This window comes from Physeter macrocephalus, unplaced genomic scaffold (genome assembly GCF_002837175.3).
Source record: "Physeter macrocephalus isolate SW-GA unplaced genomic scaffold, ASM283717v5 random_372, whole genome shotgun sequence".
NCBI lineage: Eukaryota > Metazoa > Chordata > Mammalia > Artiodactyla > Physeteridae > Physeter > Physeter macrocephalus.
The window spans coordinates 19046-40691 of NW_021145657.1; the positions used below are offsets into that span (position 1 = coordinate 19046).

General features: G+C 62.7%; 3 protein-coding genes across 5 annotated transcripts; 2 read left to right on the plus strand and 1 right to left on the minus strand.

The window, feature by feature from the left end:
- The first annotated feature begins 1134 nt into the window (after positions 1–1134).
- On the plus strand, positions 1135–2498 carry GSC2 (goosecoid homeobox 2). The gene is made up of 3 exons (XM_024120985.2): positions 1135–1390; positions 1492–1745; positions 2264–2498. The coding sequence occupies exons 1-3, from the start codon at positions 1135–1137 to the stop codon at positions 2366–2368; spliced, it is 615 nt and encodes a 204-aa protein (XP_023976753.1). The 3' UTR covers positions 2369–2498.
- Positions 2499–5454: 2956 nt separating this feature from the next.
- ESS2 (ess-2 splicing factor homolog) lies at positions 5455–15134 on the plus strand. Of its 3 annotated transcripts, XM_055082930.1 has the most exons (11): positions 5459–5619; positions 6654–6822; positions 6915–7016; positions 7876–8001; positions 8791–8960; positions 9064–9181; positions 9440–9573; positions 10206–10308; positions 11720–11829; positions 14087–14202; positions 14615–15134. In XM_055082930.1, the coding sequence occupies exons 1-11, from the start codon at positions 5485–5487 to the stop codon at positions 14892–14894; spliced, it is 1563 nt and encodes a 520-aa protein (XP_054938905.1). In that variant the 5' UTR covers positions 5459–5484; the 3' UTR covers positions 14895–15134. The 3 variants fall into 3 exon arrangements, with proteins under 3 accessions (XP_007119124.1, XP_054938905.1, XP_007119126.1); XM_007119062.3 differs by lacking the exon at positions 7876–8001 and having other exon boundaries at positions 5455–5619; XM_007119064.4 differs by lacking the exons at positions 7876–8001; positions 9440–9573; positions 10206–10308 and having other exon boundaries at positions 5460–5619.
- A 1691-nt stretch (positions 15135–16825) lies between these two features.
- TSSK2 (testis specific serine kinase 2) lies at positions 16826–17902 on the minus strand. The gene has a single exon (XM_007119065.2). It carries the CDS (start codon positions 17900–17902, stop codon positions 16826–16828), a length of 1077 nt encoding a protein of 358 aa, XP_007119127.2.
- Positions 17903–21646: the final 3744 nt, after the last annotated feature.

Consider the following 21646-nt stretch of genomic DNA (forward strand, 5'->3'; position numbering starts at 1 on the left):
ATTACAGTTTATAGATTGGGAAACTGAGGCATGGCGCGGTGGTGGTGGTGGTGAAGGAACCTATCCCACAACCAGGAAGTGACAGCTGGGGCAGAAGCCAGGCCGTCTGCTGCTCTGTCCTGTGAGCCACACGGTAACTTTTCAGAGGTCCAGAGAAGGCCTTCAGCAGAAGTCCTGGCCAGCTGTCCGACACTGCTTAGATGAGGATGAAACGGTCTTCCTGGAATCTGGCAAAGTGCAGGTCACCGACCAAGTTGGGCAGAATGACCCGGAGGGATGGTGTGGACGGAGCTGAGGAGTGGGGGTGTGGACACAGGAGTCAGCTCCTGAGAAGAATGGCTGTGATGAGGGTGGGATGGGGGTGGTAATGGTTTGGTGTGGATTCTGGGAAGTACCGGAAAGCAGACGATAAGTTTCCCCAGAGCACATAAGTGGGGCCTCCGATGGGGCCCAGGAGAAAAGGCAAAGAATTGGGGGCCCAGGGCAGTGGGGCTGCGGGTTTGGTGATGAGCAGAGATAGCTTCCCGCCCGCACCCCCGTTTCCTCCACGAGGTTGAGACCCGGGCTCCTAAGTATGTGTGTGGAGGGGGCGGGGGAATTTGGGCCGAAGTGCGGTGGGACCGCGGGGTTGCCGAGGGTATTGGGCCCCATTTGAGGTTGGAGCTCAGGAGTTTGGGGGCCAGGAGACTGTGCAGTTTGGGGGGGGGGCGGTTCTCCAGACTTGCTCCTCCGCCTGGTAGGTCCCCGAAAGGGACAAGGAACCAGCCCTGGCCGCGGTGGCTACAGGACCAGGGCACCCAGGAGTTGGGTCAGGAGGCGGCCCCGCGCCCAGGCGCTGCCATGGTCCGGGTGTCCTCGGTCCCTTGCCCACGCCGCAGGGTTGGACCGGGGGCCGGCGGGCAGTGGAGGCGGCCCTGCGCGCCTCTACCAGCCCTGCGAGTCGGGGGCATGGACTCGCGGCGCAGGGCTTCCTGCTACCGCTCCCGCCCGCCTCCGCCGCCACCGGGGATTAGCACGCTCCTGGCCGCGCGGCGGGATTAACCCGCGTGGACGCGGCGCCCGGCTCGGGGATTACGGCACGCCCCCCCGACGGATATATTCCCGCGGCGGCGGCGGCGGCGGCGGGCGGGAGGAATGGCGGCGGCGCGGGGCGCGGCGGGCCGCAGGGGTCCCGGGCGACCCTGCCCCTTCTCCATCGAGCACATCCTCTCCGGCCTGCCCGAGAGCACACCCCCGGCCCGGGCCGCCCGCCCGCCGCCGCCCGCCGGCCGCCAGAGCCCCGCGGAGCCGCGGCAGCCTGGGGCGCCCGAGGCCGTGCCCTGCGCCTGCTGCTGCTGCTGCGGCCCCCGCGCAGCGCCCCGCGGGTCCCCGGAGCCGGCCGCCGGCCTGGGTGAGTGGGCGCGGGGCGCGGGGGCTGAGGGACCCGGGGCGGCGCGGGGGGTAGCGGAGCCCGGTCCCCGGCCCGCGCCTCACCGCGCCCTCGTCCCGCAGGCGCGCGGCTGCCGTGGCCGCTGAGGCTGGGGCCCGCGGCGCCTTTGCCCTTGGCCGCACCCACCGCGGGCTCCGGGGCGCCGCCCGGCGCGGGCGGCCCTGGCCCACAGCGGCGCACGCGGCGCCACCGCACCATCTTCAGCGAGGAGCAGCTGCAGGCGCTGGAAGCGCTCTTCGTGCAAAACCAGTACCCCGACGTGGGCACACGCGAGCGCCTGGCCGGCCGCATTCGCTTGCGCGAGGAGCGCGTGGAGGTGGGTGCCTGCAGCCTTGGAAGAGCCGGCCCCGCGTGGCGGGCGGAGGCGCACAGGCCCCGGGAAAGCAGGGGCGCCGGGTGGGTCCCTGGCAGCGGCGCCTGCGGATGGCGCGGGCGGAAGGGCGCGGGCTGAAGCAGAGGTCGGGCTCGTTTTCTTTCCCTTAGTTTTAACCCCCCACCCCACGCCCATGACAAATGAGGCGCGCGTTTCTGTTCCGGAATTTGGGGAACTCGGAAGAGCGCGAAGCTGTTGAAGGGGCGTCCCGGGCGCCGCCTGACGGAGGCGGGGGTGGGAAGGGGCGGGCGGGGAGAACGTTCCGGGTGGGAAAGGGGTCCCGGTCCCGCGGCCCGAGCCCTGGTCCCCATCGGCAGCGGTTGAGGGACGGTGGCGCAGCCGCTGCGCGGGGCCGGCCCCGCAGCCCGCGTCCGTCCCGAAGCCCCGGCCGTTCCACTTGGAAACCGCGCGGGACGCGGGTCCGGGGCTGGGCCTGCCTGAGAGCCCCTCCTCCTTCTCAGGTCTGGTTCAAGAACCGCCGGGCCAAGTGGCGACACCAGAAGCGCACATCGGCCTCCGCGAGGCTCCTGCCGGGAGCCAAGAAGCCCCCGAAGGAGAGCTGCTGACGGCTGCAGAGTTACTCCTGGGCTCGGTGGCACCCTCTGGGGCCGGCTCAGGGAGAGGACAGACCTACCCTAATAGGAGTTGGGAGAGGACGCCAGCCTCTAACCTGGTGTCTGCCCAGTTGCCTGCGTCCTGGAGCTCAACGCGGGAGCTCCTCTGCGTGTGTCCCCGCGCCACCCGCCCCGCGGAAGGAGAGCGCACCGATGCTCCGTGCTCCATGCGCCTTCCCTCCCAAGTGCAAGTGGGCAGGAGGGCCGGGGAGACTCGGGGGTGGGGTGCGGGGCACAGAGCAGATCAACTTCCTCAACCCCCACCACACCCCAGGAGGCACCAAGCCACCCCAGGACAGGAGCCACCCCTTGTCAACAGTGGCACCCAGCGTCCTCCTCCCCGCCCACTTCCTGCTGGCCTCAGTCATCTCCTCAGCAGGGACGCAGCCCCCTTGACTGGCTTAGAACCCTCCAGAGGCTGGGCGGGTGGGGTCTCTGCGTCCTGGGGCTGGTGCCAGGGTCCTGGGCGTCCTGACCCGCGGAATAAGAAGGCTAGGTGAGGTCATCTCCAGAAGCCCCATTCCCGCTGCTCAATCTTGTGAGTCTTGTGTGGATACTGAGAAATAAACAAGCTACTACAAGCTCTGAGAAAGCAGTCCAGACTCGAAGTCCTCCGTGGCTCCACTCCACACCCAGCCGGGACCTGCCCCTCCTCTCCTTCCCAGGGAGTTGGGGGCAGGCTTGTCACAGCCCAGTGATTCCTCCGTCCCTGTGCCAGGGTGGGCCCAGCAGAGCAGACTGCCCCACAGATCGTGGCCCAGCACCCTGCACTGGCCTCTAGGAGCTGCTTCTTGGGTGGGGGGTCCTTGGTTTCCTCGCTCTGGGGTTTCCATGCAGGAGTGTCTGCCTTCCTCACAGCAGCCAATCTCTGCCACCCTTTGGGGCCGGACCAGGTTCAATTGGGAGAATCCCCCCCTCCACTGCCTTGGAAAATGCTGTCCCCTCCATCATCCTGGCCCCAGCAAGAAGGACAGCGTGAAAACAAGGCCTCAGTTCCCCAAGTTGGCCTGTATGGTAGGCGCGAGGCACCTAACACCCCCTTCACCTGGCGTGGGGACTTTGTTCTGCCTCCTCCCAGGTCCTGGAGGGATGCGGGTGGGTATCTGGCAGGAGACACAGTCCCTCCACAAAAGGTGCAGAAGCCAGGGCAGCTCCTGGGCAGAACTCTCTGAGGCAGGTCAGCTCAGAGAACACAGAGTGCGAGGGGTCCCTGGGCAGGACAGCAGCTCTCGCTCACCCTCCTGGATGCACACTTCCTGCTGTCACAGAGCCCATTTTCCTGAATCCTGGCTGTATCCCTGGAGACCGCACAGCCTGCCTGTGGAGCTTCCCCACGGCTGGGACACCCTCATCCCCCTGGTCCCAGAAAGCTCGCCCTCGTTGGCTGAGTGGCTTTATGTCATGGTGTGGGGCACCCGTGATCAGTGCTCTGCTTTCAAGGGACCAGGGGGATGAGGCTCCCTCCTGGCTTTTCCCTCCTCTCCAGCTATCTTGGGCAGGCTCGCCCCGCAGCTGCCTGTAACACAGGTGTCCTTGGGCCGAGCCCAGACTCTCCCCTTTCATATCCATTCTCACCCTGGTTTATCTCATCCACCCTCAGGCTTGAGTCCCATCTCCGTCTCACATTTACATCCCAGCCCAGGGTTCTCCCCTGTGCTAGGCAGTTATGTCCAGCTATCCCTTTGATGACTCCACCTGGAAGCCCAGGGCTCCTCTAGGTCACTTTATCCATGGCAGGCTGTTTCCCTGTGCATCCCTGGTGCGTGAGCCAGAGAGCTAGGGGCAGGCGCCCTGACCTCTCTTCGCCCTCACCCACCAAACCCAGGCCAACGGCAAGTCGATTTTACCTCCCCAAACAATCCCAGAATCTGCCTTCTCCCCAGCTTCGACTGCACCAGCCTGATGAAAATCGCTGTCATCTCTCACCTTGACTGTTGCAGCTGCCTCCAACTGGTCCACCTGTACCTACTCTGGTTCGTCTGTGATTCATTCTCCATAAAAGTCAGGGTGCAACTCTGAACATGCCTCTCCCCTGCCTACAGCACTCCCAGGGCTCCCAATGCTCCCAGAACAAAGACAAAACTCCTCGCCGTGACCCATGACCCATGCATGACCCACGAGCCCCGTGCAGCCTGGCCCTGGGCCTCTGGCATCAGCCCCCACACCACTGCTCCTTGCACTTTGTGTATCCAAAGGTCTCCTCCCACTGGAACTTTGCACATGCTCTCCCCCTCCACCTGTTCAATGCCTGTTCATCCTTTGGATCTGCAACCACTTCCTTCCTGGGGAACTTCTCCTGACTGCCCCCTAGGTAGGCTGTCCCCTAGGTAGGATGTCCCCTGGGTAGGATGCCCCCTAGGTAGGATTCTTTTTTTTGCACCTGCCCGCTGCTGTGTTATGCTTGTTTGTGGGATGATCTGATTAGTGTCTGTCTTCTGCATTCAACTGTCAGCTCCACAAGGGGAGGAATCATACCATGGAGTCCCCACTGAATTGTACTGAATCGTTCTGGGGCAGAAATTGTTTGACATAATTTACAACCTTTTGGGAAGAAATGATCTTTCGTGAGAAATGCTTAGACAATTTTCTTGTCCATTTCAATGAGGATTGAAACCAACTCTGGCACTTAGGCACCAGACATTTCTTTTCTTGCATAAACTTTGAATAAAAAGTTTGAAACTCATATATAACCAAAATTTCGGAAGCGTATATTTTAAAATAACATAGAAGCATATATTGATTATTTGCGAGAAATTGGAATTCCAAGGCTTCCAATTCCGTAGTGCTGTAAATTTTCACGACTAGCGGGAGCAACATGCCCCTAGCCCCTACCGCAGCGCCCCGTGGCTCCCGCAGTCCAGATACTAAAGACCGGAGCGGGGCGGGACGAAGACTACAACTCCCATAAAGCTCAGGGCTCATGGTGACGTCAGCACGGAGCGCGGGCCGGCCTTCGAAACGCGCGGCTACCCCATTGGTAGGGCTGTTTCAGGCGCCTGCGCAGTTGGAGCGCCCCGCCCCCCCGGCCTGCGCCGCGCCTGCGCCGCCGGGGCGGTGCTGGGATAGCGATGGAGACGCCCGGCGCTCCGGTCCGGGCCGTGCTGGTGCCCGCGGCGTCCGGGCCCCGGAGGAAGCGCGCCGCCGGAGAGGTCGGGGCTCCGACGAGCAGGCAGCGGGTCCTGGACGAGGAGGAGTACATCGAGGTAGGACTCGGCATGGACGCCAGCGATTTCCAGGCCCCTTCCCTGCCCCGCGCTCCCCCGCCCCGCGCTCCCCCCCGGGTCGCTCCCTGGGTACCGACGCTCTTGTCCGCTCGCGAAGGTGGAGCAGCCCGAGTCTCTGTCCTCGGGATGTGGACAGTCGGGGGGACAAACAAGCACAGTGTGGAGCGAGATGTCCCTGCTGTCAGGGAGTAGAAGGGGCGGATGTGTCTGTACGCGGTGGGGCGGGGGGGCGGGTGTCAGGGAAACAAGGTTCTCTTAAAGGGTCAGTAGGAATTTGGGAGGATGGCGATAAAGAGGGTTTATTGGAGAGCGATAATGACAAGTGTTAAGGCTGGAGGTCCTGGAAACGGGCTGCCACTGTGGCAGCATCATTGAGCGGGTGGGCATCCCACAGCCCTTGAAGTAGGAGGAGCTGGCACGGGGCTGGGAGGAAGTTGGTTAAGTTTGGGAAGCTGCTGGGATGTGCAGGCAGGTGGCGTTAGTGGGCAGCTGGGTGTGCAGACGTGCAGCTCAGGGGCAAGTCCGGTTGGAGGTGCGAAGCTGGGAATCTCCACCAGTGCTGGTGGTGGGGTGACTGGCTGAAGGGATCCCGGTGAAGGATTCAGACTGGAAATAGAAGATCATGGGTAGCATGAAGGTGGCAACACGCACATTGGTCCAGCTGGTGTGGAGGTGGAGCCAGCAAAGGAGAATGAAAGTGACCAGTTAGTGAGAGAGAGAGAATGCTTTGGAAGTGCACCCAGTGGGAGTTCCCTGGAGGTCCAGTGATTAGTATTCCATGCTCTCACTGCCAAGGGCCTGGGTTCAATCCCTGGTAGAGTAACTAAGGTCCCACATCCCACAAGCAGCACAGCGTGGCCAAAAAAGAAAAAAAAATTACAGCACTACGTTCCACCAAGTTTTGGGGATTCTTGGTCTGGACAGAGGTTGGGGGCTTCACACGTACCCTGTGGGCTGAGTGGCTGGGGAGAGGCAGACGAGAGCTCTGACTTATGTTCTGATCGCGCCTTTAGGGCCTCCAGACGGTCATCCAGAGGGACTTCTTTCCTGATGTGGAGAAGCTGCAGGCACAGAAGGAGTACCTGGAGGCCGAGGAGAATGGAGACCTGGAACGGATGCGCCAGATCTCCATCAAATTTGGGTCTGCCCTGGGCAAGATGTCCCGAGAGCCCCCTCCACCCTGTAAGAAGAGTCCTGTGGGGGGGGTGGGAGGGGACTCCCGCTGAACTGTTGCTTCAGGCTCCCTCCAATCCCCATCCCCTCTCTTCCCCCAGATGTGACTCCAGCCACATTTGAAACCCCTGAGGTGCACACAGGCACCGGGGTGGTGGGCAGTAAGGCCCGGGGCCGGGGCCACAGCCTGGAGGACGGCGATGGTGAGCGAGCACCCCATTTCCCTCACGCTGTTGGGTTTGCCTGGGGACCTCGTCTGTGGGGCCCTGGGGTGTTCAGGGGAAGGCGCCTTCTTGTCCCTGAGGGTCTCTCCTTAAAGGGCAACCCATGGGGTCTAGAAGGCAGAAGATCTGGGTCCAGCTCCCAAACATGGGGGTCATCTGAGCCTCCGGCCCTCCTCTGTGGCATGGGAATCTCGCCTCCCCTCTTGCTGGCCTGCTCACTGTACCAACCTCTGTCCGGGGCGCGTCATGAGCCTGGGGCGGGGGCTCCTTCCCTGACTGCCTCCTTCAGATGCCTCAGGGCCTCTGCACTTGCTTCTTCTGAGCTGGTCGCCCCCTGTGGGTGACTGCATGGCTGCTCCTTCTCTTCCTTCAGGTCTCTGCTCAGATGCTGCCTGTTAGGGAACCTTCCCTGACCTCCCAGTGCAGTCACTCACCCTGTGCTCTGTGATTTGCCACCTGGCTCTGTTTTCTTGCCGGAGGACACACCAGTTTAAAAGGCGTTAATGTTTGTTTACCATTTCTCCCTCTACAAGAGCAGGTCCTTTTGCTCCCGTCTGCATGCCCTGCACCTAGGGTGTGCCTGGGCCTCCGGGTCTCCAGCACGCTTACTGGAGTGTAAAGATTCATCCTGATTTTTCCTGGGAGCCTTCCCCAGAAGGAGCGTCTTGGGCCCTGTGAACAGTGTGTCGTGGGCCTCCTCTCAGTCGGTGCTTCATCAGGGTTGGGCATGTGTGTGTGTAGATGGCCATGAGCTGCTCTCTACCAGCGTCTCATCCACAGTGTGCTCCGCTGGCACTGGTGCTCTGTGCGAGCACATGTGTGACATTTTCTGCTCCAGAACCCAGCCTCCTGCCAGTCACAGCGCGTCCTGTGTGTCCTCAGAGCGTGGTTCTCCGTTGCTATGTGGCTCGAGAATCACAGACTGTTGGCAGATTCCTTTCCTTTGAATCCCCCTTAATTTTTGGTAAATGCAGGAATCCCCTGAGTAACCTGAGCGTAGGCAGCACGTAGTTCACGGTTGCAGGCGAGGGGACTGAGGCTCAGGAGGGCAGTAACCTCTGCAGGTCCCGGAGCTTTTGGTGGCAGGACAGGGTCTGAGTGCCCAGCTTTCTGACACTCGTCTTGACCTTTTAGGCACAGTGCTTTGCACGCTGCCTGGCAGGTGGTAGGGGGTGGAGTAGAGGCCCTCCCCTGTCGTCCCCACCGCATCTGTACTGCTGTATGCAGTGCTGCACCGCCTCAGCGGGCTGCCCTTTCACTGGCAGCGGCCAGGGCAGCCCGGGGTGTGGCCCAGTACCTGCTAGGTGCCCCCCCTGCCCACTGCTAGATAATACAGTGTCCTTGCCATCAGGTCCGCTAGCGGGTCACAAGGCTTAGGTGACAGTCACCCCCCTGTAGCACAGATACCAAGAAGGGAGGGAGTCAGGATAAGGGACAGGGGGACAGCCCAGGGTTTTGGAGGCAGGGCCTACAGGACAGGCACTGTTTTGGCGTGGGAGGACCCCCTGTGATCATGCTGCTCTGACGCCCGATGCCCCCTCCCGGCCTGAGTCAGAGTACACTCTTCACTGGTATCCAGCAGATGGGAAGGGCCCCTGGGGGCTCCCTGGGCAGATGGGGGAGTTGATTCCCCCCAAGGGGATGTTTTCTGGCAGTGTGGGTTCTCACGGACAGACCCACATCCAGAGAGAGGGTTCCTGGGACCGAGTGACTGCATGATGGTTTCGTGTCACCTTCCCGCACCCCTGCACAGGAGAGGCCACAGAGGAGGAGGAAAGGGAACCCCTGCCCAGCCTGGACGTCTTCCTGAGCCGGTACACGAGCGAGGACAACGCCTCCTTCCAGGAGATCATGGAGGTGGCCAAGGAGAAGAGCCGGGCGCGCCACGCATGGCTCTACCAGGCCGAGGAGGAGTTTGAGAAGGTGCCCTGGTGCAGGGTCAGCGGTACCCACTCGGGGTGGGGGTCCCTGGGCCAGGGCCCAGGGCCGGGGGTCCTCCCTGACCCGCGCTCCCACCATGACGCAGAGGCAGAAGGATAATCTCGCGCTCCCATCGGCAGAGTGCCAAGCTGTGGAGAGTGGCCAGGCTGGCGTGGAGACCTGGAAGTACAAGGCCAAGAACTCCCTCATGTACTACCCAGAGGGTGAGCGGCGAGCCGGGTGGGGCGCAGGCTGGGGCCGAAGGTTTGGATTGGTTTTTGGGGGTGTGTGTCTGGGCCTTTGGGGGTCCCGGTCCGTTTCAGGGCAGGCAGGTTCGCCTGCAGAGTCTGTGCGGTCGTGTGGCTCCCCCAGCTGCATTCAGGCTGTGCTCCGTGGGGAACCAGCTCCTCTCCCTCAGGCCCTGAGCGAGGGGCGGGCGCCTGCCCACCCTGACGCTGAGGCGATTCTGCTCCCGCTGCCAGGTGTCCCCGACGAAGAGCAGCTCTTTAAGAAGCCACGGCAGGTGGTGCATAAGAACACCCGCTTCCTCAGGGACCCCTTTAGCCAGGCCCTCAGCAGGTCCCAGCTGCAGCAGGCCGCTGCCCTCAACGCCCAGGTGAGGGGCCGGGCCAGCGGGGTGGCGTGGGCATCCCCGCCTTTCTGTTCCTGGCCACCCCCATATGTTAGGACCGTCCTTGGGCTCAACAGGGCTCGGCGGTGGGGGGGTGTCTGCGTCCCTATGTGGCAGGGTCTGAGACTCTTCTCCATTCGTGGGGGCTTCGATCAGACACGTTCTGTGGGTCAGGTCTGTGCCAGTTCCTGTGGGGTAGGCTGGGCTCGGTGTGGCGGACAGCAGAGGTTCCTGACCCCGGATTTACTGCAGGGTGGTGACTCCGGCGGTCATGGCGTTGAGGAGATGGGAGGTGGGGGGACTGTTTTGGAGGCTTTTACAGGTGCCTTGTGTGAGCCATCGGAGCACAGTTGCCCCAGTTAGCGTAGCCGCCCGCAGGGCCCTGAAGTCAGTGGCCCCTGAAGGTAACGCATGTCAGGTGTGGCTCGGCGTGGAAGGCGGAGGTGCTTCCTCGCTTGGTTGCCGCTCTGATGGGTCCTCAAGGTCCTTACAAGGGCCAGAGTCCTGCCCGCCCGCTTCCTCTGGGTCTGCACCCAGGAAGGGGGGATGGGCAGCCTCTGCCTGTCAGCCAGCGGGGATGGCCTGGCCCCCTGACACCACCTCTCCTGTCGCTCCAGCACAAACAGGGCAAGGTGGGCCCGGATGGCAAGGAGCTTATCCCCCAGGAGTCCCCTCGCGTGGGCGGATTTGGATTCATTGCCACGCCTTCTCCTGCCCCTGGTGAGAAACACGCCCGCTGGTGGGTTGGCCTGGGGGGAGGTGGGCTGCCTAGCTGGCCTGGCACTCCTGGCACTCCCCTCGGTCTGCACCGTGCCTCATGTGACTCGGGCCCAGGGTCCCATCTGTGCCAGGGCCGAACGGGGCTGTGGGTGGCTGGGCTCTCAGGTAGGCCCGACCTGGGACGTGAGGGGCCAGCTGGTCTAGGTGGTCTAGCTGGGTGGTTCCTGTGGCTCGCCCTGAGCTCAGCGGGACAGACTGGCCTGGTGAGCAGGCGGAGGGGCTCGACGGGGAGGCCAGTGAGTCCAGTGGGCGCCAGACAGGCATCCTTTTTTTAAAATTTTTATTTATTTATCTATTTATTTATTTATTTATTTAATTTTTGGTTGCATTGGGTCTTAGCTGCTGCACGCGGGTTTTTTCTAGTTGCTGAGAGCAGGGGCTACTCTTTATTGCGGTGCACGCGCTTCTCATTGCGGTGGCTTCTCTTGTTGTGGAGCGTGGGCTCTAGGCGCGCAGGCTTCAGTAGTAGTGGCACACGGGCTTCAGTAGTTGTGGCCCGCAGGTTCTAGAGCGCAGGCTCGGTAGTTGTGGCACACAGGCTTAGTTGCCTCACGGCATGTGGGATCTTCCCGGACCGGGGCTCGAACCCATGTCCCCTGCGTTGGCAGACGTATTCTTAACCATTGCGCCACCAGGGAAGCCCCTGGGCAGGCATCCTGCGCGTGGAAGCCAAGCTCAGTCTGCAGGAGACTGGGTGCACCTGGGCTTCCAGGGGCCGTGCCTGTCCGTGCAGGTGGGCAGGACAAGCCTGAGGGATCCTACAGGGCCATGTGCGCTTCCCTCAGGCTACCCGCCTTGTGTCACTGGCCTGGGCTGGGTGTCCCTGTCAGTCTTGGGTAGTTTTTCCTAGTTCTGGGTCTCATGTCAGCAGGTGTGCGGTGCTCACAAACCTAAGCCCAGAGATCACAGCAGGCACACGAGACTCGGGGTGGCCTCCTGGGCACACGCTGGTCTCTCTCTGTGCCCAGGGGCACCGGTGGCTGCGCCATGGCAAGGGCCTGTGGAGGCACCACGGTTTGCCCAGGATCCTGGGAGGTTTGGGAGCCCTGGAAGGCCCTGGATCTCCTCCCTGCAGCAGGGTGTTGTGACTGTCCTCCGGGGGCCCCCCTGGCCCTGTGCTAGGATGGGGTTCTAACTCACCCAGCTCAGCTTCTCTGCGAAGCCCCCTACCCCAGGCTGAACCCCACGGTGCAGGGGCATGGGCTGGCCTTGATATTTCCCTCCCAGAGGTCAGAAGTGCCGGGTTCTGGTCCTGGGAAGGAGAGAGGGCAGCTGCTGGCCTTGGTGCTTGTGAGCTGCGACCCCCATCCGGGTCCCAGGCCTGAGCTGGCTGTGGGCTCTCCATCCGCAGGTGTGAACGAGTCCCCGCTGATGACCTGGGGGGAGGTCGAGAACACGCCCTTGAGAGTTGAAGGATCTGAAACGCCCTATGTGGACAGGACGCCAGGGCCAGCCTTCAAGGTGGGTCGTGGTGGGAGCAGCACGGGTGGACGCAGGGCCTCCTGAGCACCCATAGCTCCGTGCACAGCGGCTGGGCTGCACACCTGGGCAGGCACTGCACTTTCACGTAGGACCAGGCACCGAGGACAGGCCTGGGCGAGTGGCTGGGATGGGGGAGAGACTGGGGCGGGGGGTTCAAAGCACCAAGGCAGGGAGCTGCCGGGGCCGCTCTGAGCCTGCAGGCCTGGAGGATGGGGCTGTTCAGAGATGAGGGGTGGTTTCACGTGGGCCAGGAACTCCTGCTGTGCTGCACCCTGAGGGCGGGAAGGGTCCAGAACCCTAGTGTCCGTGGGATGTGGTTGTGTCCTCAGGAGGGCTGTGTCCTTGCAGAGAGAGGCCTCTGGTTACGGGAGAACCAGATCAGGCGCCCCCAGCCCAGTGTCATAGGAGCAGTCAGAGTTGAGGTTCACAAGGCCTGGAGCCCAGGAGGAAGGCCTTTTGTGGGCCAGGCAGGCAGGCAAAGGGGCTGGGTGGCAGGTGGTTTGTAGGGATGGAGTGGCCCAGGAAGGCGCCAGCCAACAGGCAGGCAGGTGGGGCCCCAGAGCGACATTGGGAAGGCAGGTCCCTGGTCTGCACACAGTTTGTGGGGAAACTGAGCAATGGGTGTGGTTTGGGGGGGAAGTGGGGGAGGTCCCCAGAGCCTTGCGTGTACTGTCGGGTGCTGGGGAGGGGTTGCTGGTGGCAGAGGTGGGTGGTGCCACAGAGGCTGAACGCTTCAGGGTCACGTCATCTGCTTTGAAACCCCAAGGAATGAGGCACGGAATTTGGAATTCACATAGGTCTGCGGAGGGGACAGGGTCACGGGTCTCTTTAAACACAGGCAGCACCGATGTGGAATGCAAAGGAAAAAGTGTCGGTCACTGTAGCAACCGGAACATACAATCATAGGAGCGACTGGCTTGGAGAGAAAGCACAGACCTGTGCGGCAGGAACCTGGTGGCCGAGGGGCGGGTGCTTCCCCAGCGCAGGGGTGACACGTGGCCAGACAGCATGCGCGGGGCCCGGGCACCTTGGTTCTTAGCCTGGGATGCGGCGACAGCTGAGAAAAACTTGCAGGGGGATGTGTGCCGCCAGGCGTTGAAGCGAGTCACCCTTGGCAGGTGGGTCAGGCCTGAGCCTGGTCCCAGCACCCAGGCAGGATTTGGGGCACCGTGCTGCGTGTGTGGAGCTAGGGTAACAAGCCAAGCCCTCAGTGTACACGGCAGGTTGAGTTCCGGAAAGATAGAAAAGTGGAATGTTAAAACAACAAATGTTAAACCTCAGAATGACATACTAGTCGGCGTTTAATGTGACGTTGAGGCAGGAAGGCTTTCTAAACATGACAGCAAAGGGAGAAATCACGAATGGAGTGGGGGCTGGATTGCGCTACGGGAAGATGACAACCCCGAGTACAGCGGAAAATGTCAAAAGTAAAACTACAAGCAGATAACTGAAGACAAATCTGAACGGTGTACGTTAACATCGCTGACATAGACGAAACTGCTGCAAGTGAGAAAGGAAACAAAAAACCAATAGAAAGACAGGCCCAGGGACTTCCCTGGTGGTCCATTGGTGGAGAGTACGCCTTACGATGTGGGGGGCGCGGGTTAGATCCCTGGCCGGGGAACTGGGATCCCACATGCTGCGGAGCAACTAAGCCCACGCACCACAACTACAGATCTCATGCACCTCAACTAGAGAGCCCGCGTGCTGCAGACTACAGAGCCCACGCACTCTGCAGCCTGCATGCCACAACTAGAGAAGAGAAAAACCTGGATGCCACAACTAGAGAGAAGCCCGTGCGCCACAACAAAGATCCCACGTGCCCCAACAAAGATCCCGTGTGCCGCAACTAGGACCTGACGCAACCAAAAAGAAAATAAAATTAAATAAATAAATCTTTAAAACAAACAAACAGAGAGACAGGCCCACGAAACATTTCTTGAAGTTCTCTATGGAAATGCAGAGGCTGGTACACCCTGGCAGTCAGACGAAAGCATATTGAAACAGGCCCTTTTCCTGGAAGGGGGTCACAGGTGCCTGACCGGGCAGTGCCGGCTTCATGAAGAACCCGGGCGGGCCTTGGGCGGGTGGGCAGCTCAGGCTGGCTGGGGGCTTTCAGGGGCAGTGATGGTGGGCTGTTGGGACCGCAGGGGCCATGGGAAGAGGCCGGTGCCCCCACGGCAAGGACTCCCTGGCTGGGTAGTGGCCCAGCGCCCACACACCTGCTGTCTTTTAGATCCTGGAGCCGGGCCGCAGGGAGCGGCTGGGGCTGAAGATGGCTAACGAGGCTGCCGCCAAGAACCGGGCCAAGAAGCAGGAGGCCTTGCGGAGGGCGACGGAGAACCTAGCCAGGTGAGGGTGGCCCGGCCCCTGCAGCGGGCGCTCTCAGGGCCGAGGCCTGTGGCCATCCCTCCGGCTGGAGCGGGGCCCTCTTCGCCTTGTGCACAGCCTCCTCCTCCTCCTGCGTACCTGTGGGACGCCTTTAGGCCCGTTGTCCCCACTGAGCTCCTGTCCACCCCGTGGAATCGGTGTTATCGCTGTCCTCGGAGAGGGTTGGGGTCCACTGCGGCCTCTCAGCCGAGGGCGGCCACACCCCTCTACTGCAGGCTTGGGCTCACTGTCTGGGCCAAGCCATCCAGGTCCCCACCCAGAATGATCACCCATCTCCCGGGAGCCTTCCTGTGGGGCCAAGGGAGGCCCTGCCGCGGGGGGAGCCCAGTCGGGCCTAATCCTGCCTCTCACCTACCCCTTCCTTCCGCTGCAGCCTCACCCCCAAAGGCCTGAGCCCAGCCATGTCCCCAGCCCTGCAGCGCCTCGTGAGCAGGACGGCCAGCAAGTACACGGACCGGGCCCTGCGTGCCAGCTACACGCCGTCCCCAGCACGCTCTACCCACCTCAAGACCCCAGCCAGCGGGCCCCAGACCCCGACGAGCACACCGGCTCCTGGCTCTGCCACACACACCCCCCTCAGCCAGGATCCGGCCTGCATCACAGACAACTTGCTGCAGCTCCCCGCCCGGCGCAAAGCCTCGGACTTCTTCTAGTCCGTCCTGGACTGGGCCCGCGGGAGCTTCGTGGAGCCCTCCCAGCAGAGGACTCTGGCTTTCTGGGGACCCAGACCTGAGCCCGAAGTAGCGAGCATCCCAGGAGACCCAGAAGACAGGTGCTGGGCTGGCACAGGACCTGCCCCGCGGCCTTGGGGAGCATCCCAGGGCCTTGCTGACATGCTTTTCTAACGAACCCCAACCTGTTGCTATTTAATCCTCATTAAAGAACATCTGCAGCTCAGTGGGGCTGCCTCTCCGCCCTGTGGCCTGCGCGCCCTGGGGTCACCCTCGTGCCTGCATCGCACCTGCATCCTGCGCTCAGGACCGTGGACCTCCCGGGAGGAGGCTGCTGGGTGGTGACCCTTGGAGGGCCGGGGTGTCCAGCCTTTCTTGCTGCTGCCTGCGTTGCTTCCAGTGGTGCCCCCAGGGCTGGGGACCTGCCTCTGAGCTGAGCTCACAGCCCTTCAGTCCGCCCTTGGGGAGGGCAGAGCCCTTGGCAGTTGAGCCCCAGGTTTTCCTGCATGAAGAGCTGGTCCCTGGTCCCCCCGCTGCCAGGTTCACCCGGGCTCTGGGCCCAGGTCCACAGCCTCCCTGGCCTGGCCTGACCTGCGTGGTTTGCTGGTGATGCAGCTGCACGGGTCCTGCATGTGAGGCTGCTCCCGTGGGAGGTGCCTTCCCAGTGGCCTCAGCCATCACCTCCCAAGCACCTGGCTTCCAGCTCAGGTGGGCAGGGCCATCCCCATGTCCCCTCCCTCCCTCTGCTCGGGGCTCCAGGCCCTGCCTGCCACGTGCTGCTGGGTTGCTGGCCTCACCCTGTTGTCACCTCATCAGCGAGACCCCCATGTAACAGTAACCTGGGCCACAGTATCACAAACAGTGGGGCTGGGCTCCACTTGGACCCGAAAGCGCCGTGGGCACCACGGGTGGGCACCTGCCTCTGGGCCCGAGGGTGTTGGTGCCTGACCCCGGAAGTCTTGGGGCCAGCTCCTCACAAGGAGGTGGGCTGGCTCCCAGACAGGCTCTTTAGGCCTCAGGTGGGGTCGGGTTGTGCTCAAAGAGGCAGCCTAGGGTCTGCTCAGATGGGAGCCCCTTGCACTTTGAGTACGCGCACCCTGCAGTGGGCCATCCCCATGCTCCCTGGGGGCTGCCTGGGCACCAGCTGGCCCTCGCTCCTCCTCAGGGAAGTCCTGCAAGTTCCTGGGAGCCAAGTCCGGCTGTGCCCTGTTCCCCACCAAGGGGGCGGGGCTGGGACCATCCAGGGTCAGGAAAGGGCCGCTTTGGGTGCTTTATTCTCCATAGAGAAGGGTGGGTTTGGCCCTGAGGGAGCCCCCAGCAAGTAGGGGGTGGAGGTCTGGGTGGGTGTGAGCGAGATGTGGGGCGCTGTCCAGGCAAGGCCACCAAAGACCAGGTGCTGACCACCTGGCGGGGATGGAGGTGATGGCTGATAAAGCATGAGGGCTGCTTGGCGGGGATAGGGGCAGGGGGAATGCCACTGGAAGGTCTCGGCTGCTGGGTCTCCCATCCCAACCGCGGGAACGAAGGGAGAGGGGGGTGTTGAGGAAGGGCTGCCTGAGTGGGGGCTGGGCAGGGTGGGGAGGCACGTGGGGGCCTGGCGGGCGGGCGGCCGCGGAGTCCTTGCCCATGAGGCCTGGCCCCCACTCCAGATCCCCTGCGCCACAGGGAGGAGGGTGCTGAGTCCCAGAGAAAATGACTCCTCTCGGGCCTCTCTGCTGTATACACTGGTTTATTTGGTGGTCAGGATTTAACGTCTTTGCTACTAAGTGGAAGAAAGCTAATAGAACGTAATCAAAATAACGGTTTAATTGACGGATTTTACTTGTTCTTGCACCTGTGCCTTCTTCAGCTTCTACCTCCTACTTAGCTTACGGGGTGCTCACCGCGCCATGCCCCCCAGGCCCTCTGCACCGCTAGGTGCTCGCCTTCCCCACCTCGGCTCCGGAGACGTGATGGTCCTTCGCCCTGGAGGTCTCAGCCAGCCGGTCCTCCATCCTGTCCACGTTCTCGGGCACCACCAGCAGCCGGTGCTGGGTCTTGGCCCCCAGCTTGTGCTCAGGCTGGTGCTCGGGCCGCAAGTCCGGCTGGGTGTCCAGTTTGCACTCAGCCCGGTACTTGCCTTCACCCTCCCTCTTGAAGGAGGCCAAAGACACGGCTTTGGGCTTGGGGGGCTGCAACCATGAGTGGCTGAGGATCTCGTCGATGTGCAGCCTCTGGTCGACGTCCGGCTGCAGGATGCGGTAGATAAGGTCCTTGCACTCGCCTGTCAGGTTCTTGGAGGGTGGGAAGTTCACACGGTGCTCCTTCTGGATGCGCAGCATCTTCTTGATGTCCGAGTCGTCATAGGGCATGGAGCCGCAGACCATGATGTAGAGGATCACGCCCAGGCTCCAGATGTCATACACCTTGGGCTGGTAGGGGATGCCCTGCAATACCTCGGGGGCCGCGTACGCCGCCGACCCACAGAAGGTCTTGCTGAGGATGATGCGCCCGCTGCTGTCCCGCAGGCAGCGCTTGGAGAAGCCGAAGTCGGACAGCTTGATGTTGAAGTCCTTGTCGAGGAGAAGGTTCTCACACTTGAGGTCTCGGTGGACGACGTCCAGGTTGTGGCAGTACTTGACGGCTGAGGACAGCTGCCAGAACATCTTGCGTGCCACATCCTCACGCAGGGCCCCCCGACACTTGATGAACTCGAGTAGGTCGCCCTGAACTCCGAGCTCCATGATGATGTAGATACGGCCGTCGGAGGTCTCAAAGATCTCGTAGGTCTTGATGATGGAACGGTGGTTGACGGTCGCCAGGATGTCCATCTCCCGGGGAAGGAATCTCTCCACAAAGTCCATGGGCGTCTTCTTGCGGTCGATGATCTTGACGGCCACGTTGAACTTGAGGCGCTCGGAGTAGGCGGATTTGACTTTTGCGTATGAGCCCTTGCCCAGGTTGATGCCCACGATGTAACCCTTCTTCCTTAGGACTGCGGCATCATCCATGGTGCCAGGAGCGGCTGGCGCCGCTGCCCTCTACGTCCCCTCCCCACCTGGGCCAGCAGGCATTGTCCTCGTTTGCACTGTGGGGAGCCTTCTGGCCGGTCTGGGCCTGCACTTGGAGGTGTGGAACACCCAGCATTGTCCCCCTGTGACTTGAGCCTGTGAAGTCATAAAGCCAGGCTGCCCGGAGTGGGGACTGGGTGGGGGACAGGCCCTGGAGCCCTGGAAGTCAGGCTGGCCTGGCAGGAGTGTTGCTCCCCACCTGCTGGAAGGAAGCTGGCGCCCAGGACTGTGGTGACCCGCACTGCTCTTCCTCCTCGCTGTGCTGCACTGTCCCGAGTCAGGCCCAGGGGACCGCCCAGGTCCAGCCAGCATGCAGGCCCCACGCCCGTTTCCCTCTCCTGGATGTGGGGACCGACTCTGCAATGGCCTCTGTCCCACGAGGGCCAATTTCCTGCCCCTTCTTTGAGGTGTGATGAGCACCCCCTCTGGGGCTGTGTCTTCGGAACCCGCCATGCCGGGGAGGGACTGCCCTGGTCCGGCCGGGCTGGTGGTGGTTCCAAGCCTGGGAGACAAGACCAGCTGTCCGGGGAGCGGGGGTGGGGTGGGGGTGGGTCAGTGCTGTGGCGGCGAGCAGGGCGTGCTTGGGGCAGAGGGCAGCTCAGAGGCTGTGAGTGCCCAGCCCAGCGGCCCGGTCCCCAGTGGGCTGGCAGATGCACGTTCCGGGCTGGGGTGGGGGGTGATAGGTCCAGGCAGGGAAGGGCGTGGGGGAGGGAAGGCCGTTCTGAGAATGGCTGAGTCCCAGAGTTAGGAGGAGGTGGAGGAGAGGGTCGGGGGACAGCTGCTGCAGGTCCCGGGGCAGGAGCAGCCAGAACCCAAGTCCCGTTTTAAGGGGGTCCTGGAAGAGCACATAGGGAAGGGGCTTTGGGGTGAGCGGAGGCTAGCGCCTGTGATTAGGAACGGAGAGGCTGGACCGGGCAGGCCTGTGGGGAGGGGAACCGGCAGCAGAGGGAGACTGGGTTCTGGTGCGTTGGCCAGTGAGTGGGTGGAGCCTTGGGTGGAGCCTTGGTGCTGCGGTCCCAGGGGTCTTGGGGGACAGCAGCACCCCTAGCACTGACAGTGAAGAGCAAGCACCTGGGTGAGGGGGGATCCTGAATTATGTCACTGGGACCTTTGTGAGCTGTTGGAACCCTGGGAGGGCAAATCATCTTTGCATCTCAGACTGTCTTTGCCCCTGGAAACAATGTGGAAACCCTTTTATTCTTGCTTTGGGAAACGTGGCCTCCTGTAGCGTTTCCTCGGGTGTTTCGCAAGCCCTGCTGTCCACTTGTCTGTCCTCTGTAGCGCGTTGCCAGGACAGGAGGCATGCCGTGTGTGTGCTCAGTTCTCCAGGGGTTGGGGGAGAGGAAGTCCTGTTTGTGGGTGGGTGGGTGGGTGGGAGTGACTGTGGAACCCGCATGCAGGGGATCAGCAGGGCTCCCCCCGGTGCCGGGAGGAGATGTGTTGTCCTGGCCGGAGCACAGCGCGTGGACATACCTGGAGCGCGGAGAGCTCCCTGGCAGGAGGTCTGTGTGGAAGATCTCAGCGCAGAGCAGCCAGGTCCGGATGCCAGCGGGAGTGACTGGCCTGATGCCTGCCTTTCTCCTGGGGGCTTTGGTAGAAATGACCAGAACTTCACTCCTTTGTGTCACAGAGGGGCCAGCTGCGAGGCCCCCAGGTCAGGCCCCGGAAGCCAGGCACCGTCCCCACCTGTCTCCCTCGCCCCCAGGTCTCTGTCGGGGGCACCCTGCACGTCTGCCCTCTTGGCCGACCCCACCGCCTGCTTTGCCCTTTGTTGTGGGTTCTGCTCCTCCACAGCCGCCCTTGCCCAGGACAGTGTGGCCTCTTTCGTTCTTGGGGGACGTGGATGGAGGAGGCATGTGCCAGCATCAGGCCAGCGGACCTGCCGGGTGTGGAGCGGGCGGCTCCGCCCAGGATGTGCACGCAGGGGCAGGGGCTGCTGGTGCGCTGGGTTGGGAGGATGTTAGACTGAATAGGGGCTCAGAGTGCTCCCGGCTACAGGCTTGTGGATCCCAGACCTGCAGACCCTGGGACGCCCCCCGCGGAGCTTTGGCCTCCATTTCTCCACTCCATGGCATTCAAGGGTCGGCCTCAGGTCCTGGGTGACATGAACAGAACCTTGCTTTTTTGGAACCGGGAAGCCAGGGAGGTTCAGTGTCACCCACAGTATGAATGCCCTGCGGCTGGGCCGTGACACAGGGACATGGAGCTGTGAGGTCAGAGAGCTGGGGCTGGACTCAGGGAGGCTGGAAGGCTGAGGTCTGAGGTCAGGCCACACGGAGGACGGGGACTGCAGTGCGTGTGATGGTCTGAAAGGTCAGCGTGGTGAGAGCATGTGGGGGCGGGAGGGAGCACGGAGGCCACATTGAGGGACTTGATCCTAAAGCTTCAGGATCAAGGGGCTGAAAGGGTCTGAGCCCAGGCCGTGTGCAGTGGAGCACCTCACAGGAGTAGCCCAGCATCTAAGGCCACCTGGGGAGGAGGGAGCCTCACGCACCTGGGCCTCTGCTCCGCACTGTGTGATTTCCGGCAGTCGCCCCACCCTCTCTGAGCCATCTCCCCACCTCTAAAGCACACAGTAGGTGCACCTTCCTGAGGTCCCTCCTGCCCAGGCTTGCCTCCGGGCTGGGCTGCAATGAGTCGCTCCCAGGCCCCCTTGCATCGCGCTGCCCTCTGCCCCAATGACCGCACTGATGACGGAGGAGGTTCACGAGCCTCCTGGGATGTCCCTTCCCCCGCTGGCCCCATGTGCTCTGGAATTCCACTCTACCGCTAGGCGAGCTGTGTGACTCTGGGCTCCTGGCTCCTCCAGGACTACTCTGCGGCGGTTCTGTCCCGGGCCCTGGGCACTCGCAGGCCTGCCCTGGCAGAGGCCCCCAGAAGACTTTGTGTGTGGAGGCCGTGGCCCCTTGGCCAAACCTGGAGAGATGGGCAGGGCTGCAGGGCTGCGTCCACAAGCAGGGCTATGGCACATGGCAGGGGGCTGGGAGGCCAAGAGGAGGCCAGACCTGGGAGGACCTCAAGGGCTGCTGGTGTGGGGATCCTTCCCGCAGGCAGTGGGGAGCAGACTGGGTGCAGAAGGAGGGCTCTGGCCACCAGGGGCAGCGATGGGAGAGCAAGGACAGGGGCCTAGGTGGTGGCTGAGCCTTGACACATGGGGATGTGCAGCTCTGGGGACACAGGATGTGTGGAGGTGGCTGTGGGGAGACGGAGGAGCCAGGCAGAGGCCATGTCTGGGGCACTCACTGGACCTCACGTCTCCCAGGACACCAGCAGGGGCGGGAGGAGAGGCGAGCCTGAAGGCTCTTGTTCTCCTGGTGTGTTAAACCCGCAGGTCCAAACGAGGTTGTCAGCCGCACGTGCAGATCAGGAGGAGAAAGCAGCTGCCGCGGCATAGCCAGGATGAGGACAGCGTGAGAACCGGCACGGCGGGCGCCGCAGTGCCCAGCAGCTGGCGATGCGCACGCGGGCCTGTTCCCTCTGCAGACACCACGGCCGCAGGCCGGGCACGCCTTGCACGTGCAAGGACGCCTGTGCCCTCCTGCTCGCCAGTGTCCGCTTATCTGCTTTGGCAGGAGTGTCACCCCTGGGAGAGACTGGGACCAGAGGGGAACAAGATGTGTTCAGACCACACAGTGACTGCGGGACATGCAGGCTGGAGAGGGGCTGGCCATGTAGCAGGGCCCC

Coding starts and splice junctions, on each gene's coding strand:
- GSC2 (XM_024120985.2), top strand. CDS start 1,135: ATGGCGGCGGCGCGGGGCGCGGCGGGCCGCAGGGGTCCCGGGCGACCC. Junction 1,391..1,491: donor GGAGCCGGCCGCCGGCCTGG/GTGAGTGGGCGC, acceptor CTCGTCCCGCAG/GCGCGCGGCTGCCGTGGCCG. Junction 1,746..2,263: donor TGCGCGAGGAGCGCGTGGAG/GTGGGTGCCTGC, acceptor CCTCCTTCTCAG/GTCTGGTTCAAGAACCGCCG.
- ESS2 (XM_055082930.1), top strand. CDS start 5,485: ATGGAGACGCCCGGCGCTCCGGTCCGGGCCGTGCTGGTGCCCGCGGCG. Junction 5,620..6,653: donor ACGAGGAGGAGTACATCGAG/GTAGGACTCGGC, acceptor TCGCGCCTTTAG/GGCCTCCAGACGGTCATCCA. Junction 14,203..14,614: donor GCGACGGAGAACCTAGCCAG/GTGAGGGTGGCC, acceptor CTTCCGCTGCAG/CCTCACCCCCAAAGGCCTGA.
- TSSK2 (XM_007119065.2), bottom strand. CDS start 17,902: ATGGATGATGCCGCAGTCCTAAGGAAGAAGGGTTACATCGTGGGCATC.